The 19925-nt window shown below is 39.6% G+C and overlaps 1 protein-coding gene across 2 annotated transcripts in view; it reads left to right on the top strand.

The window, feature by feature from the left end:
* The window catches only part of eftud2 (elongation factor Tu GTP binding domain containing 2), a 46497-nt gene that overhangs the window by 10519 nt on the left and 16053 nt on the right, over positions 1 to 19925 (top strand). For both annotated transcript variants that reach the window (XM_067969036.1, XM_067969037.1), the window contains 12 exons: positions 1041 to 1123; positions 3031 to 3197; positions 4349 to 4473; positions 8034 to 8097; positions 9550 to 9640; positions 11646 to 11781; positions 12627 to 12754; positions 13160 to 13353; positions 14438 to 14549; positions 14987 to 15127; positions 18172 to 18273; positions 18404 to 18486. In XM_067969036.1, coding sequence (XP_067825137.1) covers positions 1041 to 1123; positions 3031 to 3197; positions 4349 to 4473; positions 8034 to 8097; positions 9550 to 9640; positions 11646 to 11781; positions 12627 to 12754; positions 13160 to 13353; positions 14438 to 14549; positions 14987 to 15127; positions 18172 to 18273; positions 18404 to 18486 — 1426 coding nt within the window. The remainder of the gene's footprint in view (positions 1 to 1040; positions 1124 to 3030; positions 3198 to 4348; positions 4474 to 8033; positions 8098 to 9549; positions 9641 to 11645; positions 11782 to 12626; positions 12755 to 13159; positions 13354 to 14437; positions 14550 to 14986; positions 15128 to 18171; positions 18274 to 18403; positions 18487 to 19925) is intronic.

Consider the following 19925-nt stretch of genomic DNA (forward strand, 5'->3'; position numbering starts at 1 on the left):
TGAAGGGACTGAGTATACTGCATCCAAGTTTGCTGATGATACAAAGCTAGGTGGGAAAGTAAACCGTGAGGAGGACAGAGTCTGCAAAGGGATACTGACAGGATAAGTGAGTGGGCAAGAAAGTGACAGATGGAGCATAATGTGGGGAAATGTGAGGTTATTCACTTTGGTAGGAAGAATAGAAAAACAGAGTATTTTTTAAATGGTGAGAAACTATTAAATGTTGGTGTCCTGGTACAAAAAACACAAGAAGTTATCATGCAGGTACATCATGCAATTAAGAAAGCAAATGGCATGTTGGCCTTTATTGCAAGGGGATTGGAGTGCAAGAGTAAGGAAGTCTTATTACAACTGTACAGGGCTTTGGTGAGATCTCATCTGGAGTACTGTGTACAGTTATGTTCTCCTTATCTAAGGAAGGATATACTTGCCTTAGAGGGGGTGCAACAGAGGTTCACTAAATTAATTCCTGGAATGAGAGGTTGTCCTATGAGGAGAGGTTGAGTAAAATGGGCCTATACTCTCTGGTGTTTAGAAGAATGAGAGGTGATCTCATTGAAACATATAAGATTCTGAGGGGGCTTGACAGGGTAGAAGCTGAGAGGTTGTTTCACATGGCTGGGGAGTCCATAACTAGAGGTCACAGGATAAGGAGTCGGCCATTTAAGACTGAGATGAGGAGGAATTTCTTCACTCAGGGTTGTGAATCTTTGGAATTCTCTACCCCAGAGGGCTGTGGATGCTGAGTCGTTGAGTATATTCAAGGCTGTGATAAATTCTTGTACTCTAGGGGAATCAAAGGATATGGGGAATGGGCAGGAAAGTGGAGTTGAGGTTGAAGATCAGCCATGATCTGATTGAATGGTGGAGCAGGCTGGAGGGTCCCTATGGCCTACTCCTGCTCCTATTCTTACGTTATAATGGTGGATAGCTTCAAGAGTTGAATTTTTATGATTGCTGAGTTATAAGACTGCCTTCCTGCTGCTAGAACTGTTGTCATCCCATCCATAAATGGAATGTATTTGTTTCTTTCTTTTCAGGACATGTAAATTTCTCTGATGAGGTCACAGCAGGTTTCAGGATCTCTGATGGTATGGTCCTGTTCATCGATGCAGCAGAAGGGGTGAGTAGGTTCAGATCACCAACTCTGTAGTTGATGCTGTAATACCAAAAAAAAACTTTTTCTGGGCACAGGCTTGAACTAAGACAGTTTCCTGGTTCTGGGCATTGAAATGCACGAGAGTCAAATTCTGTCTGTATACATGAAAGGAATACACCTTGCAGAAAATACTGAGTCTCAAAGATGCATGAAACTTGAAGACCGTGAAAATTTATATCCATTTTGCCTTTTAAAAACCAATAGAAATATTGTCTTCCCCAAATGTCTACTGCTACACTGAAAATATTTGCTGTAAAGTGCACAAGTTACAACATATTGAGGATTAAAAGTAACAGCAGCCTAACCTCTGCTGTCACCATTCAATTGAATGATTGTCTAGAAGTGTCTCATCTCTGGTGATGAAACATTCACGGGTACCTGTAGAAATGATGAATAGCCCAACATCTAAACTGGAAGGAAGGGCTGATTCCAGAACAGGAGGTGAGATTGATGATTTAATTGAAGGTGTGATGCTGGTCAACAGCGGCAGAATCTACAGAAGTAACTGGTGTAGGCGTCATATTAAACTGTAAGGAAAGGGAATTGGGTTTGCAGAGGAATCTGACAAACAACATATCTCAAAATTTGCATTTATATTACACGTTATCACAGCTGTGAGAGATGTTTCAAAGTGCTTCACACAAATTAATTTTGAAGTACAATCGGTTATATTGGCAGGCAGATTATGTCAAACTCACACGAGAAGAGGTAAAGCTAGAGAGGATCAATCCCTTCTTTAATGGTGGCAAGAAGCAAGTTAGAGAGATTTTCACCAGTATTGGAAATACACATTTTTAACGCGAGTCTGAACCCAGAGGGATGATCACATTGTTAGATTGGTATGAAGGTGGTTTTCTTCAAGAGTGCTTGGAAACTGAAAATTGCTAAATCTACGGCTCCCTGCATGATTGTGATGAATTTGTTTACCATAATATTTTGCTGCTCCCTACTACTTATCCAAATAAAGTTAAACTGTTATAATTTTGAGCTGATCAAATTATTGGAAGCAGATCCTTTCTTTTAATGTGGTCTCCCCAGAGCCAATTACGAGCTCAGAGGGTAGGCCGGTGATGTTCTCTCAGCCCTCTCCAAATCCTGCTTTAAATTGAACGGTGGGAGAGGTAACAGGCCTGCAGATCATTTCCCCTTCCCTACTCTTCCCTCCCTGTGGGGGAAAATGCCTTGCCTCCGCTCTGCCTGAGATTTTTAAAACAAGTTCCTCATTCGAAGTGACTGTGCAGCACTGTGTGGTTTTAAAAAAAAACCTTTACTTTTAAAACCATTGTTCAAATCTATCTCACATGGAGTGAAAATCTTTCTTTGGGCATAAGGATTTGCATAAAATGAGTTTTTTGCAGACTTGGCCCAGTTTTTAAGTCAGCTTGAGTAAGGCACAGAAAAGTCCTAAAATTTGGCCGTAAATTAACATTTTGGCGAAAGAAGCCGTTAATAGTGCTATATAAATGCGAGTTATTTTTTGTTTTGGTTAGATGGTTATCTGGTGTGAGAAATGGAAATTTCCTGCTTGTCCAATAAAGGCTTCTTCTGAGATTGAAGCTAAGATGTATGGTAGAGGAAATGTAGGAACTATGAAGAGGAAGATTTATTTTTCATCTGACCCATGCGATATATGACCTAGGCAAACTGAACATTGACAGCTGTGGAAAATGGGGAAACGTTCCATTCCTCAGTATTGTGACTCCTCACTTGATTGTAAATATTCACCTGAGTTTGGAGAGAAGATGCTCTTTTTTTAAAAGCATTGTAACAAGGGTTTAGCTATTGTATATCTGATCTGTTTTATTAACTTTATCTAGATGCTTTTAAGAATATGCAGTGTGTGTAATATGATATTTTTGTGTAATCTGCAGGTCATGCTGAACACAGAGAGATTGGTTAAACATGCGGTGCAGGAGAAGCTAGCTGTCACCGTCTGCATCAATAAAATAGACAGACTCATCCTGGAGCTAAAGCTGCCTCCAACTGATGCATATTACAAGCTACGTCACATTGTGGATGAAGTTAATGGCTTGCTTAGGTAGGCTGCCATTTCTCTGTTTTGAAAAAAACATTTCTTTAATAAAATGGTGGTGTACTTTCTACGTTACTGTGGGGAATATTTTTGTTCATATATATTCAAGGTCTCAGCAAGTTTTAACCCAATCTACTTTTTTCTCTACCTTTCCCAAAAAGATATCCAGATTTGACCCATTAGCATCTGTGAATTGAAAAGACCACACCAGGCTGGAATTTTCTCAATTAATTAAACATAAACTTAAAGGGTATATGCTATAAACTGCCTCACAAATACCAAGCAATTTACATGATGAGACTGCAGCTCTGGGTTACACTATCTGTAAAAAAAAAAAATTGAAACTTTTGTTTCGTCTTTTATTATAGCACAAAATTTGCATGTTTGAGTATGCATGAATTCTTTTGGTTTTTATAGAGTTTTGCCTCAGGGCTGCCTTTTGCACATATTATTTCTTCAGTGGGGAGGGACAAGGCCGTCAGCCATAGTCATCTCCACGGACATTATTAAAGCCACTTTTGTCGTCAAGTGGGGGGTTGTGATTCCGTGTTGGCAAGACTGCTGCTGAAAGCTTTGCCCCCTTCAAGGTAAACATTTCAAGTAGCATCTTCACCAAGAACTAATAAAACTTCCTCCTCTTCCTTCACCCTTTCAAAAAAGGTGATTTTGTTAGCTTTCTCGTCAGAAGCTTGACTGCTAAGAGGGTGCCACGACACACTTTGTTTTTGCAAATTTTCAAGTAAATTAATGTTATTTTTCAATTGGTGGGGCATGATTTGGCATCTGTAGTTCACTACATGCTATGTTCCTGACCTTAGTTGGGTGTAGGGGTCTTGACAAAAGACTAAGCAATTATCTACAAGGAGGAAACAAAAGTGGAGGGTGTGCTATTTGTGCTGCATCCATGCATATCCTAGTAACTAACTTAAGAGGAGCATTGTCATTAACAAGGGAATGGTGCGTGATGCTGAAGGATCGTAGAAAGAAAACAATTCTAGCTCAGAAGGAGGCCATTTGGCCCATTGCTCCTATGCAGGTACTAGCTCTCCAGCTGGAGCTACACACTCTAATCCTATTTGACTACCTTTATAGAATCTTAAAAAACAGAAGGGGAAATTGTACAAACCTTGTTTAGACCTATTTTTCTCTCTCTGCAGTGTCTATTCAACAGATGAAAACCTGATTGTTTCCCCTCTGTTGGGTAATGTTTGCTTTGCCAGTTCTCAGTACAGTATTTGCTTCACTCTGGGATCCTTTGCCAAGATCTATGCTGATACATATGGTGAGCATTAGTTATAATTAGATGACAGAAAACATTTGGTACTTTTAACCTACAGATACTTCCTTTGTAATACTGCTCTATAGATGGTGGTCTGTTTCGTTCATTTGACAATAGTTTGAAGAATTGGCAGACATTAAGTATGCCTACGTGAAATACATGGATCAAAGATGAACAATCTAGAGTAAATAAGTTATTTGAAGCTAGCTCACAAGTGCAATCAAAAAGACTTAACGGGATGCTGGGCTTCTTCACAAACTATCTAGAATATGAAAACATGGAAACATTTCTGCAGTTATACATAGCATTGAGCAGAACTCACTTGTAATATTCCAAAATATTACCTTAAGAAAAATATACTTATATTGGAGGCCATCCAGCGACACTTCACCAGGGTCGATACCTGAGATGTAGAAGCTTACCAATGACGAGAGATTTGGTAAACTTGGGTTATATTCCCCAGAGATGAGGAGGTTAAGAGTTGTTTTGCTAAGGCATTTAAAATAATGAAGGGAATTGATTGATTAAAAAGGAAATGACTTCTCTCTAGTAGGGATATTTAGAACAAGGGGATGTAATCTTAGAATTAGAACTAAACCAGATAAAATCACACTCTGAAAAAAGCTCATTCACATATTGCAGAATCAATTGAACTATTTAAAAAGGAGGTAGATATTTAGGAATTAAGGGTAATAAGGGATATGGAGATAGGGCAGAGACTTGGATGAGAAGGGTCTTTTTCAAAATTTTGGGTGTCATTGTACAGAAGTAAGAACATATCATTCAACGCATCATCCTCTCCATCCAAAGTGCTTGCACGATTATGGACTATCATTTATCTGTCGATCGATCTACTTTAGTTTCTTCCCCTACCTACTCTTACAAAATTCAAGAAGTAGTATTAATATTTCTATTACCCTCGATTCCCCTATTCAAGATATTGATCCACTCCCCTTCAGAGGTTCGAGTTGATCTCTAATCGACTACCTTCTCTGGGAGTTGGTAAACTGGGAGATACAAATCTGACCCCTTGAAATTTTGTAAAATCAAAACATTTTAATTGCTATGGAGTGCACGGTTGTTAAACATGTCTGCTCCACTGATCTGAGCAGTCTATTTGGGAGGTCTGCTAACAAATGTTGTTCTTCTTTGTGGTTGGCTTGGGTGCCTCTGGCAGAGGCCTGGAAGCAAATCAGCTGTCCCCATATCCTTTTGACTGAGGAAAGTTTTAAAATTTAAAAACAATAATTAGATATTCTATTAAAGGTTTTGTGTGTGCAGTACTATAATATTGTGGATTCCCTTTTTTCAATCAAATCACAACCAAGAGTCTGTAGTCTTTCCAGTTAATCACATCCCAGAACAACAAACCAACAGAACCAGGAGAGCCACGAGTCATGGAACCAGAGGCTAATACTGGCACCATCTCTAGTGCCATTGCTAACTAGTACAACCGCAAAAGCAATTGATCACGTTCTATGAGAAAAAAAATATTTGCACATGACTGCCACAAGAGTTCCTCACCCACTGCATTTTATACTCTTAAAATAAAACTTATGACATCATAAGCACTTAATTCAGAAAAAGCTAAATCTACCCATAACCTCACCCATCCCACATTCCAATTGCTTTAACAACTTTCCTATGCATCATGCCAGGCTTTATGAACATCCTGATTGCGGGTACACTCTCCCTGTTGAACTTCATGCAAGAAAGTGAATGTGCACTGAGATTTCTTATTTCCACCTTTTGCCCGGCTGCCTTTTTCATTGTGCATCATCAAATACCATCACCACCCAACCACACACACGTGCTTCCAAGCTCCGGCACAGCCTCGCCATTGCTCCCTCAGCCTCAAGGGTGGTGCACCCTGCTTTCCCAGACGACACCACTCCCCAAATCCAGACCCACTATTACTCATTTCCCTGAACCCCACTCTGCTGCAATGCCAGAGTCCAGGCTCTTTCCTTTGTGCGCTGGGGTGGTGTCAGTTGTGCTCCGTGGTCTGGGTCTGGGTCTGCTTCTGCTCTGCCCTATCCCATACAGCTTGCCTTTATAATGAAATCATTCATCCATTTAGGTATTTTTATGTATACTATAAAATTTATTGGTCAATTATACATTGGTGTAATTTATAATTATTAATCTATTGGGTGTTCATATAATTTATAATATTGGAATAATTATTTATATAAAAGAAAGATTCTGTTCATTGTGTCTGACAGATTTATGTTAAACATGCCACCATTAATGCATTATTGCAGCAGCAACAGACCAATCCCTGTGGTCCTTGCCCTACTATCACTCTGCTATGCCCCTGCAACCTCCTGCATCACACCCTACTCTTAGCTTCCCTATTGCCTTCCATCCCCAGAATCCAGGCCCCTGCTCCCTCCAGCACACTCCCCAGGCACCCCCCCATCAATTCCCTTGTGCAAAGGCAACATGCCGATACCTGTCCACCTCCCATTCCTAAAGAGAGATGAGAGTCTGCCTCCAGGTGCCATAATAGGGAAAAGACAAAGGAGAAAAGAGACAGGCATACATACAATAACAAAGGAGTGAAAATGTGTGATAGATATACAAGAAATTGGTTTAGGCCTGTTTTCAGGTGAAGAACAGTCAGAATGTGTGCCTGAAGCTGGAGGCCTGAGTCTCACCCAAAATTGGGCCTCTGGCCTCATTTTAATAATTGCGGCATGCCACTGGCGCCTGTTGTGCGTCTAGAGGTAGCTCGCCCCTTTGCTCTGCTCAAATTTGGGCCAGCTGCCTCGCTGGCAGCAGCCCTCAGGTAAGTCCTGGGGTGGGCGGGCGTGAGGGTGAGTGAAGGGCGGCGGGGCTAGCGTGGGCCCACAGCGGTGCTGTGGAGTCTCTACATGAAGGTAAGTTTTTTTTTTAAATACTTGGATTTTGATAGCGGTTCCCAGCATTCCCTTTCAGAACCACAGATTAGACCGTATGTAGGCTGAATAATTCTGAGTGTAGCTGGCCTGCATCGTTCAGTGCTGCCCAATTTCCAGATGGAGTCCTTATACAGGTATTAGGCTCTTTGTTAATATTTGCAAGGGGCCGAATGCCTGTTTTAGGCGGTTACCTGGAAAGCCGCCTTTACCAATATGGTGGTGCCATCAATGCAGACGTAGATCGGCTGCGTAACAACGCGCCCAAAATTGTTTTTTTTTCTCACCCCCGTTCCGGCCACAAAATGAGACGTAACGAGGATTGATTTCTTCCCCACCGAGTGCCAGGAAGGCATCCAGCAAGAAAGTTAAAGTTTGTGAGAAGCATACAAGGAGTGTATGGAACAGAGTGAAAGAATTGTAGAGAGAAAGTGTTAAAAGGGCATACAGAAATACAAAAACAGAGATAGTCAAAACAAGAGCAACAAGGCACAAATTAGAGACTACAAAAGAAGAGATTTTTTTTATAATTGATCATCAGCAATAGAGAATCAACTAATATTTTCTTTAAAAATGTGCTTGGTTTTAATTACTGTCCATAATCTACGATGTGATATTTCAGAAAAATTTCTCTTTAAAAAAAATATGTATTTTTCTTTACAGGGGACATTAACTATATGGAGTTTGCAAAGCGTCTATGGGGTGACATTTACTTTAACCCAAAAACGTAAGTTTAGTCGTACTCAAGTTGTTTCTTTTTGTGGTCCTACAGCTGCATTTTTATAATGTATGCTGATATATATTCTTTCCTCCTTGTATGTTTAAAAAAAATTGTACTTATCGGGGTGAGGGATGGAACTTTCTCCATTCTAGGAACCCAGGCCAGTTTTAGCATGGATACAGAGTAAAGTTCTCTCTTTGTTCCAACAACATGCCTCAGCTCCAATCTCAGAATAAAGTAGGGGTTTCTCTTCTGAGATATGGCATTGCTAGCAAGGCAATCATTTATTACCCATCTCTAGTTGCCCTTAAGATGGTGGTGGGACACTTAGAACCCCTGCAGTCTGCATGGTGAAGGTACTTCTCCCAATGCTGTTAGATAGGAAGTTCCAGGATTTTGACCCAGAGATGATAAAGGACCGCCGATATATGTCCAAGTCGGGATGGTGTGTGACTTGGAGGTTCCCATGCACCTACTGCCCTTGTCCTTCTAGATGGTGGAGGTCATGTTTGGGAGGTACTGCCGAAGAAACCTTGGCAAGTTGCTGTAGTGCATCCTGTAGATAGTACACTCTGCTGCCACGGACACCAGTAGTGGAGAGAATGGATGTTTAAATCAGTGGGTAGGATGCCAATTAAGCAGACTGCTTTGTCCTTCTTGAGTGTTGATGCAGCTGCACCCATTCAGGCAAGAATTAACTTCTAATTAACCTCAGGATTTATAGCAACTGTAATTTTCAGCCTTAAAGGAACTGACCAACTTAAAACTCCTTCCAGCAAAATAATAGATCGTGTGCCACATGGCATAACGCATCTATGCAGCATCCAACCTCACATAAAGATTACCATTGGAGACTGCCAACATTTCAGTGAACCACTAGTAATGGGCAGTGGCCTGTTAGTAAGCAATATAAGGATGCATTTACAAGTACAGCCTTGGTGTGAAGCAGTTTCACTTTGTACCTACATTACGGGTATGGTGTAAATGCAGCCTGAATCTGGAGTCAAAGCTCGACCTGACATCGAAATTAAGTGAATGAGACTCCCATGAGGATGGAATCTCAATGACTTTGCTCCAGAGTCAGGTTGGGCTCTGACGCCAGAATTACTAGTTTAACATCAGCACAAAGTAGAAATGGGTTTTCATCAATGCTAAGCTTGTAGTATAAATGCACCCTAGGAGATTCACCCTGGCTCCACTAGCACACCTTCTAGTGGCTAGCTATATAGTAGCATTGATCTGGGTGTTTGTTCTTACCAGCCCTCTTGGTACATAAGGGGAAAAGCAAGAATATGTAAAAGAACTTTGAAAAAGAGTACTTAAAAGAGCTGTTTCACTTTGTACCTTGTACCACTTTGGCTTGTTAAATATTCTTTTGTATCTAATTTATTGTTTAAAATATACATTTTCAAAATTGAATTCAAGCTAAGAACACACAAAAATACATTCTCCTTTCAGACGAAAGTTTACTAAGAAGGCACCAACCAGTAACTCTCAGAGAAGTTTTGTAGAGTTCGTCCTGGAGCCTGTCTATAAGATTCTTTCTCAGGTATGTACAGCAAAATTGTATTGTTAACACACTGCATAATAGAAACGGTAAATGGTTGGGTGCAGTTACAAGGCAATAATTTAGTCAATGGCAAAATACTGCAGATGTTGGAAATCTAAAACAAAAGCAAAATGCAGGTCAGTCAGACAAGAACAGACAAGTCAGCATTTTGAGTGTGGAACTTCCTTCAAAGTTTTTAGTCAAATGTTCCAATGACATTTAAAACCATGCAAGTAAAGGCTGAACAGTTTGTGAATGTCTGGAGAGCTGTGGCTTTTTTTTGGTAAAGGTTATTGTTGCACATTAAATGTGGTAGAGAGCCCAAATGTAATGGTAATAAAGATGATGGTGATCTAGCAGCTGAAATTATGTATGATATTGCAACATATGTGTGTTTTTTGCTCCTGTTTCCTAGATGTATATATCTTGATATGATATGCCTGGCATGCAATTTCATCATGCTTTCTGTGTCATACTTCCCTGCCATGCAGTGATGTTAGTTTTTAAAAAAAATATATTTCTCATATGTGATTTTTTTTTTCCCCTGCTCAGTGCAGATTTGTTCCACCTGATGTGCAAATGCATTTTATTGTGAATTCATGCACCTGCATGTTCCTTAAGGAGAAGCTGAACCAATCAAATCGCTCAAAATACTTCTTGAAAAGAATTTGGTCCCTCATCTTTTCCCCCTCAGCCAGTTGATTACAAACAGGTCAAAATATGCAACTTACAACATAACTAATGTAAATACGTCAAATGTTGTTTGCAAATGCTTTCACTTTACCCATCAACTTCCTGTTACAATTAAGCCTTAAGTTTTGCCAGGGGCCTGAAGCTAAAGTTTCTGGCACACTCCGAACTGATATGGTCTGTTCACAATCCATAATTGACTTATTCCAGCCCACCCCAACCCTAACACATTTTTGCCTGTCAGCATGATAGCAGTGTACATAATAAGGGAACAGTATGGCCATAACTTAGACTCTTCCCAGATCTCTCCCTGGACATTTACAGCAAAAAGTTTCCAATAGTAGACATACATCTCTGCAAATCATACAATAAATGTGAGCAACGTGCTACAGGATTAACTGTTACCTTTTTACTGCCCTATTTCACGCCAAAGTCTACATAGTTGCCCACCACATATCATTCAAGTTAATAGTATCAGCAATACAATGCTTGACTTACACAATGCTTTAAATTATAATAGTCTAAACTTTTAGTAATTTTCAGAATTGTTTAACTGAATCTCTGAACATAATATGAGTGCTTAACTCATATAGCCAGAGTGTGGAAAATGGCACTGTTTACAGGGAACTGAACATCCCAAGATAGTTGTCCACATATATGCTTGATTTTCTTTGCAGTGGAGGAAGGCTTTTATGAAGAACATCCTTGAATTAAGCATGCAATCATGTTATCCAATTTTAGCATTCAGGTAGAGAAAGTGAGGAAGGGGAATGGGACTAATTGGATAGCACTTTCACAGGCACAATGGGCTGAATGGCCTCCTATGCTGTATGATTCTATGATTGTGAATGGGGTACTTCTGGCCTTCCTAGTGGTTTTGTTTACTGTTGGCATCTGATGCATATCAAATAGCTTGTCTCTGAGAACGATCCTAAATGACCTTCAGGTATCTGTATATGTAGCTTGAATGCAACACTTCCAAGACAGGAAATTAGCTTTGAAGTGCATGATCTGAATCCTCTCTGGGAGTCATTACTTGTAGATATCGTAAACATTGTTCATGTTTTGTTATTTCCCCATAACAAGAAAATAATGCATACTAAGCATCAAGACCAAGTGCAGGTCAAGCAGGGTTAGAAGGTGGGGGGATAATTGGACCAGGATGAGGGAAGGGGGAAAGCAGGAAATTGCCTCACCGAGGTGGGGGGGAGCGGAGAAATAAATAATTTTGAAGTTTCTTAGAAGTTATAGAGCAGAAATGTAGATATCAATTCTGCTGAGAAGTGTATTAAAGCTGTTTACATATGATGCACAGGTTGTTGGCGATGTGGACACTACTCTGCCACGCACGCTGGATGAGCTTGGTATTCACTTAACAAAGGAGGAATTAAAGCTGAACATCAGGCCCTTGCTCCGACTTGTCTGCAAGAAATTCTTCGGTGACTTTACAGGTAATTTAATGTTCAGCTGTTTAAGATTGAGCAGACGAGAGCAGCTGTGCATTTCTTGTCACATTGAATAAAATATGCTTGGTGTGCAATTAAAATTGGAAGTTGCGAAAGGGGAAGCTGTGTAAAATAGAAGAAACTGGTATTTATAATTTTAACAAGAGTGGCCTTGTTCTTGTAATATTTTCCTCAGTCAATTTACATTTAGTGTTGTTTTGTACCCTGTGAGTTCCTCAACTCATTGAAGAGCAAGCAGGTGGTGCTTTAAAGGGACATGCTAGGGTAAGCAGCTGTATTTTAATAGCCAAACATTACAAATGTGCAGCAAACTCCAGACTGCCCATGAACAACACCACGGGAAATAAGCTAGAAAGATGTAAATTATTGATATGTTAATATACTCCTAACATTTCCAAATATGGATGTTTCAGTGCCTAATCTTTAGAAGTTTATTAACTGCTGTAGTGTAGATGTATTTTGTATCATTGGTTAGCCATAAAGACATTGACCATCATGGCATAATTATAATTTGTTTTGTACTACAGCTTATTGCGGCAGTAGGGTTGGAATCCTGTATAAAAGGAGTTTTTTAAATAAGTAATTTGTACTCTATATAAAGAATTTACAAAATTACATTTACCCACCTATTCTGTTTGTTTGAGCCTGCTTGTAAAATCAAAAAAACAAATAGCTAGACTGGAAAATGAGAATTTATATAATTCTGTTCAGTGGATTTATAGCATTCTGTTATAGTATGGAAATAGTAATGCTGTAGTTTTGGAAGAGACTATGCGAAAAGGGTTTTCTGTTGCTAATGACCCTCGATATCAAATGTAATTTTTGTACAGGCTTGGTGGATATGTGTGTGCAACATATCCCATCCCCGCAGTCTGGTGCAAGGAGTAAAATCGAACATACATACACAGGCAGCCTGGATTTGGATCTGGGAGAGACCATGCTAGAGTGTGATCCTGACGTAAGTAAAGTTGTTTTATTAATTTCCTTCTGAAAGCTTTTACTTTGTAATGTATCCAGTATTTTTGGTCAATTTAATCTGATGCTTTCGCAGCCATGAGGGTGGGCCGACAGCCTGATCCTATACTGTCACCAATGACCCATTTAGCTGGCCGCCAGAAGATGCCAGGGACAACTAAGGCTTTCCCCTCAATTTCTTTTATTGCCCACTCATATGACAGATTGGGAGTTGAAGTAAAAAGAGAGATTTTATTGGTGTTGTTTCATCTGCTCTGTTCTATTAAAAGATTATCTGTGACTACTTGTTTAGTTGGCAGATGTTTCATATTCATATTACTCTAACCTATTGCAATTGTGAAACTCTTGTGTATAATTCTTGTTTTTCTTATTATTTGTGGTTGCACAGGGCCCTCTGATGTGCCACACTACTAAGATGTACAGTACTGAGGATGGTGTACAGTTCCATGCATTTGGTAGGGTGTTGAGTGGAACTATTCATGCAGGACAGCCAGTGAAAGTACTTGGAGAGAACTACACACTGGAGGATGAGGAAGATTCACAAATCTGCACCGTGGGCAGGCTGTGGATTTCAGTTGCAAGGTGCTTATTAGGAATGTTTCTACCAATCAGATTGGATAGGAATGTGAACAAAATAGATAATGCTAACATCACTGTTGCAGTAAGAACAGATAAATGATCAACCTTCCTTTTCGCTACCCCCGCCCCCCTCCCCCCCCCCCCCCCACCTCCAAAATAGACCGATATGTGATATTGTATGGTTGACTGTAAGGGATCTGTAGAAACTAGGCAAATTTCAAGAATTACCAGTGCTCTTGAAAGTTATCTTCCTTGCTCCCTTTTAATGAGGGTGGTAAAGCTAAATTAGTTACCTTTTTGATGATTTATTTGTTTGTGCTTTACATATTTCTCACAGTTCTCACTTTCCCTGGCACTCTGGATGGGATGGAGATTGGTTCCTATATAGAAAAATATTGGATATTTGAGGCCAGGGTGATTGGTGCTCAAATTTTCACTTCCTTGCTCCCTGTAGCCAGACAACAAGGGCCTTGCCACACCAACACATCTCTGATTGGAGACATGGGAATCACTGCCATAGACAAAGTTTTAATTTTACTTTGATTCTGTTTCCCCTTCCTGAACATTTTACAAGTTATCCTTTTCTTGCTCTTCCTGTCCATTCCCCTTGCATTGCAGCATTCCCTAACTGAGAAGATGGCCACAGTGACCAGATCTTGCTAATTCCATTCTGAACCAACTATTAGGAAGTGACTGATGTATGTTTACTCACTGGAAATGCTGGGCTCAACTGTACCTCCCTTTGTTGATGGCTTGGTCAGGATTGGAAACTCACCTGGGTCGTCATGGGCATTCACCCGTGTCCTTAATGTGTGGTGCAGGTTTTCAGTGCACCAATGTGCTAAGCTGACCACAGTTCTAATTAGTATACTATTTAGCAACATAATTGTACAAGTTATTAGTTGAAATTCTGGATCATTTATTAAAGTGCCTGTATATTTTTAATAAATAGAAAAAGGATTCCTTGTCAAGATGTATAAGTATGAAATGGTTAACATTATTGAATCCCTTATTTTATTTTTTTCTGCTCTAAAATTATGTAGCATGCATCCCATATACCAATGTTATGATATATCCTTTGTTTAAGGTATCATATAGAGGTTAACAGAGTTCCAGCTGGTAACTGGGTGCTCATAGAAGGAGTGGACCAACCTATCGTAAAGACAGCCACCATCACAGAACCAAGAGGCAACGATGAGGTAAAACATTTTAGCATCAATACCATTTGAAAATAAAGTAGTTTAATAATAAATTGTACATAATTGTTTTAATAGATCTCGTAACAAATAAGGCAGAATATACCTGTAACACTTTGCTACTGCCCACATTGCCACAGATGTTCAATTAGGTAATTGTTTAAAATTCTCGGATGTTGGTAAATATCTGTGGAAAAACATAATGCCCCGGCGAACAACACAATAGAGGTGAATTTCCGTGGAGGTTCTCCAGATCGTCCGTCATAAATTTGGCAGAAGAGCCGCAGAAACACCTTAAAAACAGCGAAACCGGTATTTGCGCCATTTTCTGGGCAGACATCTGACCTTGCTGTGGTGTGCCAAGTTTCTCTGTTTCAAACATTAATGTGGGGATTTATGCCTTATTGATGGAGGGACTTTGTGGTGGTTTCTAATTTCAGGCTCAAATCTTCAGACCTCTCAAGTTTAATACAGCATCTGTCATTAAAATAGCTGTGGAACCTGTCAATCCATCTGAGCTTCCGAAAATGTTGGACGGCTTAAGAAAGGTCAACAAAAGCTACCCTTCACTAACTACTAAGGTATGAATGCAATTAGCGTTAGTCAGAAGAAGGTTTGTATATTCAAGAAGAAAGAACTTTCATTTATATCATCCCTTTCATGACCTCAGGACCTGCCAAAGCACCTTACAGCCAATTAGTAATTTTTGAACTGTTGTTACTGTTGTAATGTAGGAAATGTGGCAGCCAATTTGTGTACAGCAAGGTCCCACAAACAGCAATGAGATAAATGATCAGACAATCTGTTTGTGATATTGGTTGATGGATAAATATTGGCCAGGACACCCCTGCTCTTCCTCGAAATAGTGTAGTGGGATCTTTTACGTCCACCTGAGAGGGCAGGTGGGACCTCGGTTTAACGTCTCATCCAAAAGATGGCAAGGCCAACAGTGCTGCACTCCCTCAGTACTGCACTGGAGTGTCAACCTAGATTTTATGCTCAAGTCTCTGGAGTCGGCTTGAACCCACAACCTTCTGACTCGGAAGTGAGAGTGCTACCACAGCTGGCACCACCTAATTGCAGGGCCATATTTAACTGTCATATTTCATTTTAGCCAGTGTTTACAAGAAAAAGATGTGGTATTGCCTAGTAAAGAGATGGTGGGTCATGGCCTAAATATGATGGGGTTGACCTCTGGATAAATGGAATGCAAGGTGCAGATTGTAAGACAATGCACATTATTGATAATATGCAATCCTAGGTTTCAAATAACTAACTTTTTTGAAATTGAAAAAAGAATACATTTAATCAACCTATAAGTAACTAAAACTATTTGAGGTTAAATGTAATAAAAATACGCATTGTCTGTTACAACGAAAGTGCAGATTGCAGCAAGCATTTACAATTGCAGACAGATTAGAGGCTGTGGATTGCAGCTCAATTTGTAGTACTCCTGGAGGGAAAACTGTTAATTGTGTATTGAAATACAGTAGGTGGCATTGGCACACTGTTTATAGGTGCTTTCAATATTTGTTTTGATTGCATTAATACCCTCCACATTCAAGACTGTTTACTTACTATAAATCACTGGATGAAAGCAATGTTTTCCTTTTATGTGAGGATTGTACCGAACAGTTTCGAGCTATTCACTTGAAAATATTTTATTATGTTAACATTTTGGTATTGACTACCTTATCTTTATGTTTAAATTTTCAGCTAGCATTTGCAAGTGTAACTTGATGTGAATTTTTTTGTGCTGTTTTCTAAAGCATTTGGAGAAATGATAAACCATAAAACAATGCATTAATTGCTCTGAATAACATAGGAACATGAGTAGGCCATTCAGCCCCTCGTGCCATTTGATAAGATCATGGCTGATCTGTGATCGAACTCCATATACCTGCCTTTGGCCCATATCCCTTAATACCTTTGGTTGCCAAAAAGCTATCTATCTCAGATTTAAACTTAGCAATTGAGCTAGTATCAATTGCCGTTTGCGGAAGAGAGTTCCAAACATCTACCACCCTATGTGTGTAGAAATGTTTTCTAATCTCGCTCCTGAAAGGTCTGGCTCTAATTTTTAGACTGTGCCCCCTACTCCTAAAATCCCCAACCACCGGAAATAGTTTCTCTCTATCCACCCTATCCGTTCCCCTTAATATCTTATAAACTTCAATCAGATCACTCCTTAACCTTCTAAACTCTAGAGAATACAACCCCAATTTGTGTAATCTCTCCTCGTAACTTAACCCTTGAAGTCTGGGTATCATTCTAGTAAACCTACGCTGCACTCCCTCCAAGGCCAATATGTCCTTCCGAAGGTGCAGTGCCCAGAACTGCTCACAGTACTCCAGGTGCTGTCTAACCAGGGTTTGGTATAGCTGCAGCATAACTTCTGCCCCCTTGTACTCCAGTCCTCTAGATATAAAGGCCAGCATTCCATTTGCCTTCTTGATTATTTTCTGCACCTGTTCATGACACTTCAATGATCTATATACCTGAACCCCTAAGTCCCTTTGGACATCCACTGTTTTTAACTTTTTACCATTTAGAAAGTACCCTGTTCTAACCTTTTTTGATCCAAAGTGGATGACCTCACATTTGTCTACATTGAATTCCATTTACCACAATTTTGCCCATTCACCTAATCTATCAATATCGCTTTGTATTTTTATGTTTTCATCTGTACTGCTTACAATGCCACCAATCTTTGTGTCATCGGCAAACTTAGATATGAGACTTTCTATGCCTTCATCTAAATCGTTAATAAATATTGTGAATAATTGAGGCCCCAAGACAGATCCCTGCGGGACTCCACTAGTCACATCCTGCCAATGTGAGTACCTTCCCATTATCCCTACTCTCTGTCGCCTTTCGCTCAGCCAACTTCCTAACCAAGTCTGTACTTTTGCCTCCATTCCATGGGCTTCTATCTTAGCTAACAGTCTCTTATGTGGGACCTTATCAAATGCCTTCTGGAAGTCCATATAAATAACATCCATTGACATTCCCCTGTCCACTACTTTGGTCACCTCTTCAAAAAATTCAATCAGGTTTGTCAGGCACGACCTACCTTTCACAAATCCATGCTGGCTGTCTCTGATTAACTGAAAATTCTCAAGGTGTTCAGTCACCCTATCCTTAATTATAGACTCCAGCATTTTCCCCACAACAGATGTCAGTAAGAATCTGGATGCTTCTGTCATTACTTAACTTGATATGTGGCATTGCTGATGGAGAGAAATAAAAAAAAAGAAAAAATTGGATTTTGCATCTTCTAATAGAGATAAATAAAAATTACATCGGGTTCAGCCCATATCAGTAAGAATTGGAATATTTCTGTCACTACTTAATATTTTCTATAGACAATTTTTTATATTGTCCTGGATTGTTATAATGATTGCCTATTGTGAAAGTAAGGTGGAAGGATATCATCTGTATGGTATGTCTAATGGATTATAAACGGGTATAGAATTGTGTTACACATATACACAGGAAATCTTCCCCTTGTATCTTAAGGGGTCATGTCAACAAAAATATTACTGCTGACATCAAAGAGTGAAGTGAGCATTTTAACTCCTTACCTATAATATTCGTTAATTTATCTGTGTTTTGTCTGTTAAAGGTAGAAGAGTCTGGGGAGCATGTAATTCTGGGAACTGGAGAACTCTACCTCGACTGTGTGATGCATGACCTTAGGAAGATGTATTCAGAAATTGATATAAAGGTAATGCAAATTCCCCAAAATTGTGACTTCACAGCTAATGCATGGTATCTAGCATTTGATGCCAGTTGTACATGCTTCATGCAAAATTAATTGTTCCTGTCTTAGTAACTGTTGTTTTTCTCTGTTACAGGTGGCTGACCCTGTTGTAACATTCTGTGAAACTGTTGTGGAAACTTCATCTCTGAAATGTTTCGCAGAGACACCTAACAAAAAGTTAGTTTCTTGCATTATTTTCAATCACTTCTGCAATCACACTGCTGTGATTACTACAATATTCAGTTCCCATTAACTTTTAAAGCTGTAGATAAATGGTTTGTTTTACCCACAAGTAGTTCCCCCCCTTTGTCATTGTTTCTGTAATGGGTTCACATTCTCTACTAAGTTATTGACAGTACGTATAAATAAGGATCATTACAGTTTTTTTAACCAATTTTTATCATTAATTCCCATGTTTTTGGGTGGTTGATTTCGTTTAAAAACTGATTTCTTCCTGAATTTGAACTCTCAGAAGTGAGTGCCCATTGCATTTGTCACCCCAGCATGTGAATTATCTGATATACTGACAATGTACATGTGCATCTCTGGGCCTAGATTTCTGCAGAAAATAAATGGAGGTTTTGCCGTTTGTATTTTTTTTAACAGGACTGATTTATAATTGTTATACTCTCAATTTAAATTTTGCAACCTAAAATAATTAGCTGGTATAAATGACAACATGTTTTTTCCCTACAATTCAAACCTTCTGAAACAATGATCACAGATTAATGGAATGGCTGCAGTACCTAAAAGCTGGTGGATAAGTACAAAAAATAATTTAAAAGGCTAATGGAATGTTAGCCTTTATCTCAAGAGGACTTAATTGCAGAGGGGTGGACGTTATGTTACCGCTGTACAGAGCCCTGGTTAGACCCCCATCTGGAGTACTGCATTCCATTCGAGGCACCACACCTCAGGAAGGATATATTGGGCTTGGAGGGGGTGCAATGCAGATTCACCAGAATTATAGCCCTGAAAGGGTTAAATTATGAGGACAGGTTGCATTGACTAGGCATGTATTCCCTGAAGATTAGAAGATTAAGGGGTGATCTAATTGAGATGTTTAAAGGATTCGATAGGGTAAACAGAGAGAAACTATTTCCTTTGGTAGGAGAGTCCAAGACAAGGAGGGCATAATCTTAAAATTGGAGCTAGGCCGTTCAGGGGTGATGTCAGAAAGCACTTCTTCACACAAGTGGTAGTGGAAATCTGAAACTCTTTCTCCACTCTTTCTCCCCCCCCCCCCCCCCCCCCCCAACCCGCCCCAACCAAAAGCTGTTAAGGCTAGGTCAATTGAAAATTTCAAAACTGAGATTGTTAGATTTTTGTTAGGCAAGGGTATTAATGATTACTGAACCAAGCCGTAGATGAGTTAAGATACAGATCGGCCATGATCTAATTGAATGGCAGAACAGGCTCGAGGGGCTGAATGGCCTACTTCTGTTCCTAGCTGTGCGGGGACCATGTAATGCTTTATAATGTGCACAACCCGTTCAGCTTTCAAACAGTGCATTCTAAAAAGGGTAGACTATGCTCTAACACTTATGTATATGGAAACAATTGTACTTGTACCTGCATTGTTTCTCTCATCCTTCTCTTCTGTTGCCTGTAAATAG

This window comes from Heptranchias perlo, chromosome 30 (genome assembly GCF_035084215.1).
Source record: "Heptranchias perlo isolate sHepPer1 chromosome 30, sHepPer1.hap1, whole genome shotgun sequence".
Classification (NCBI taxonomy): Eukaryota; Metazoa; Chordata; class Chondrichthyes; order Hexanchiformes; family Hexanchidae; genus Heptranchias; species Heptranchias perlo.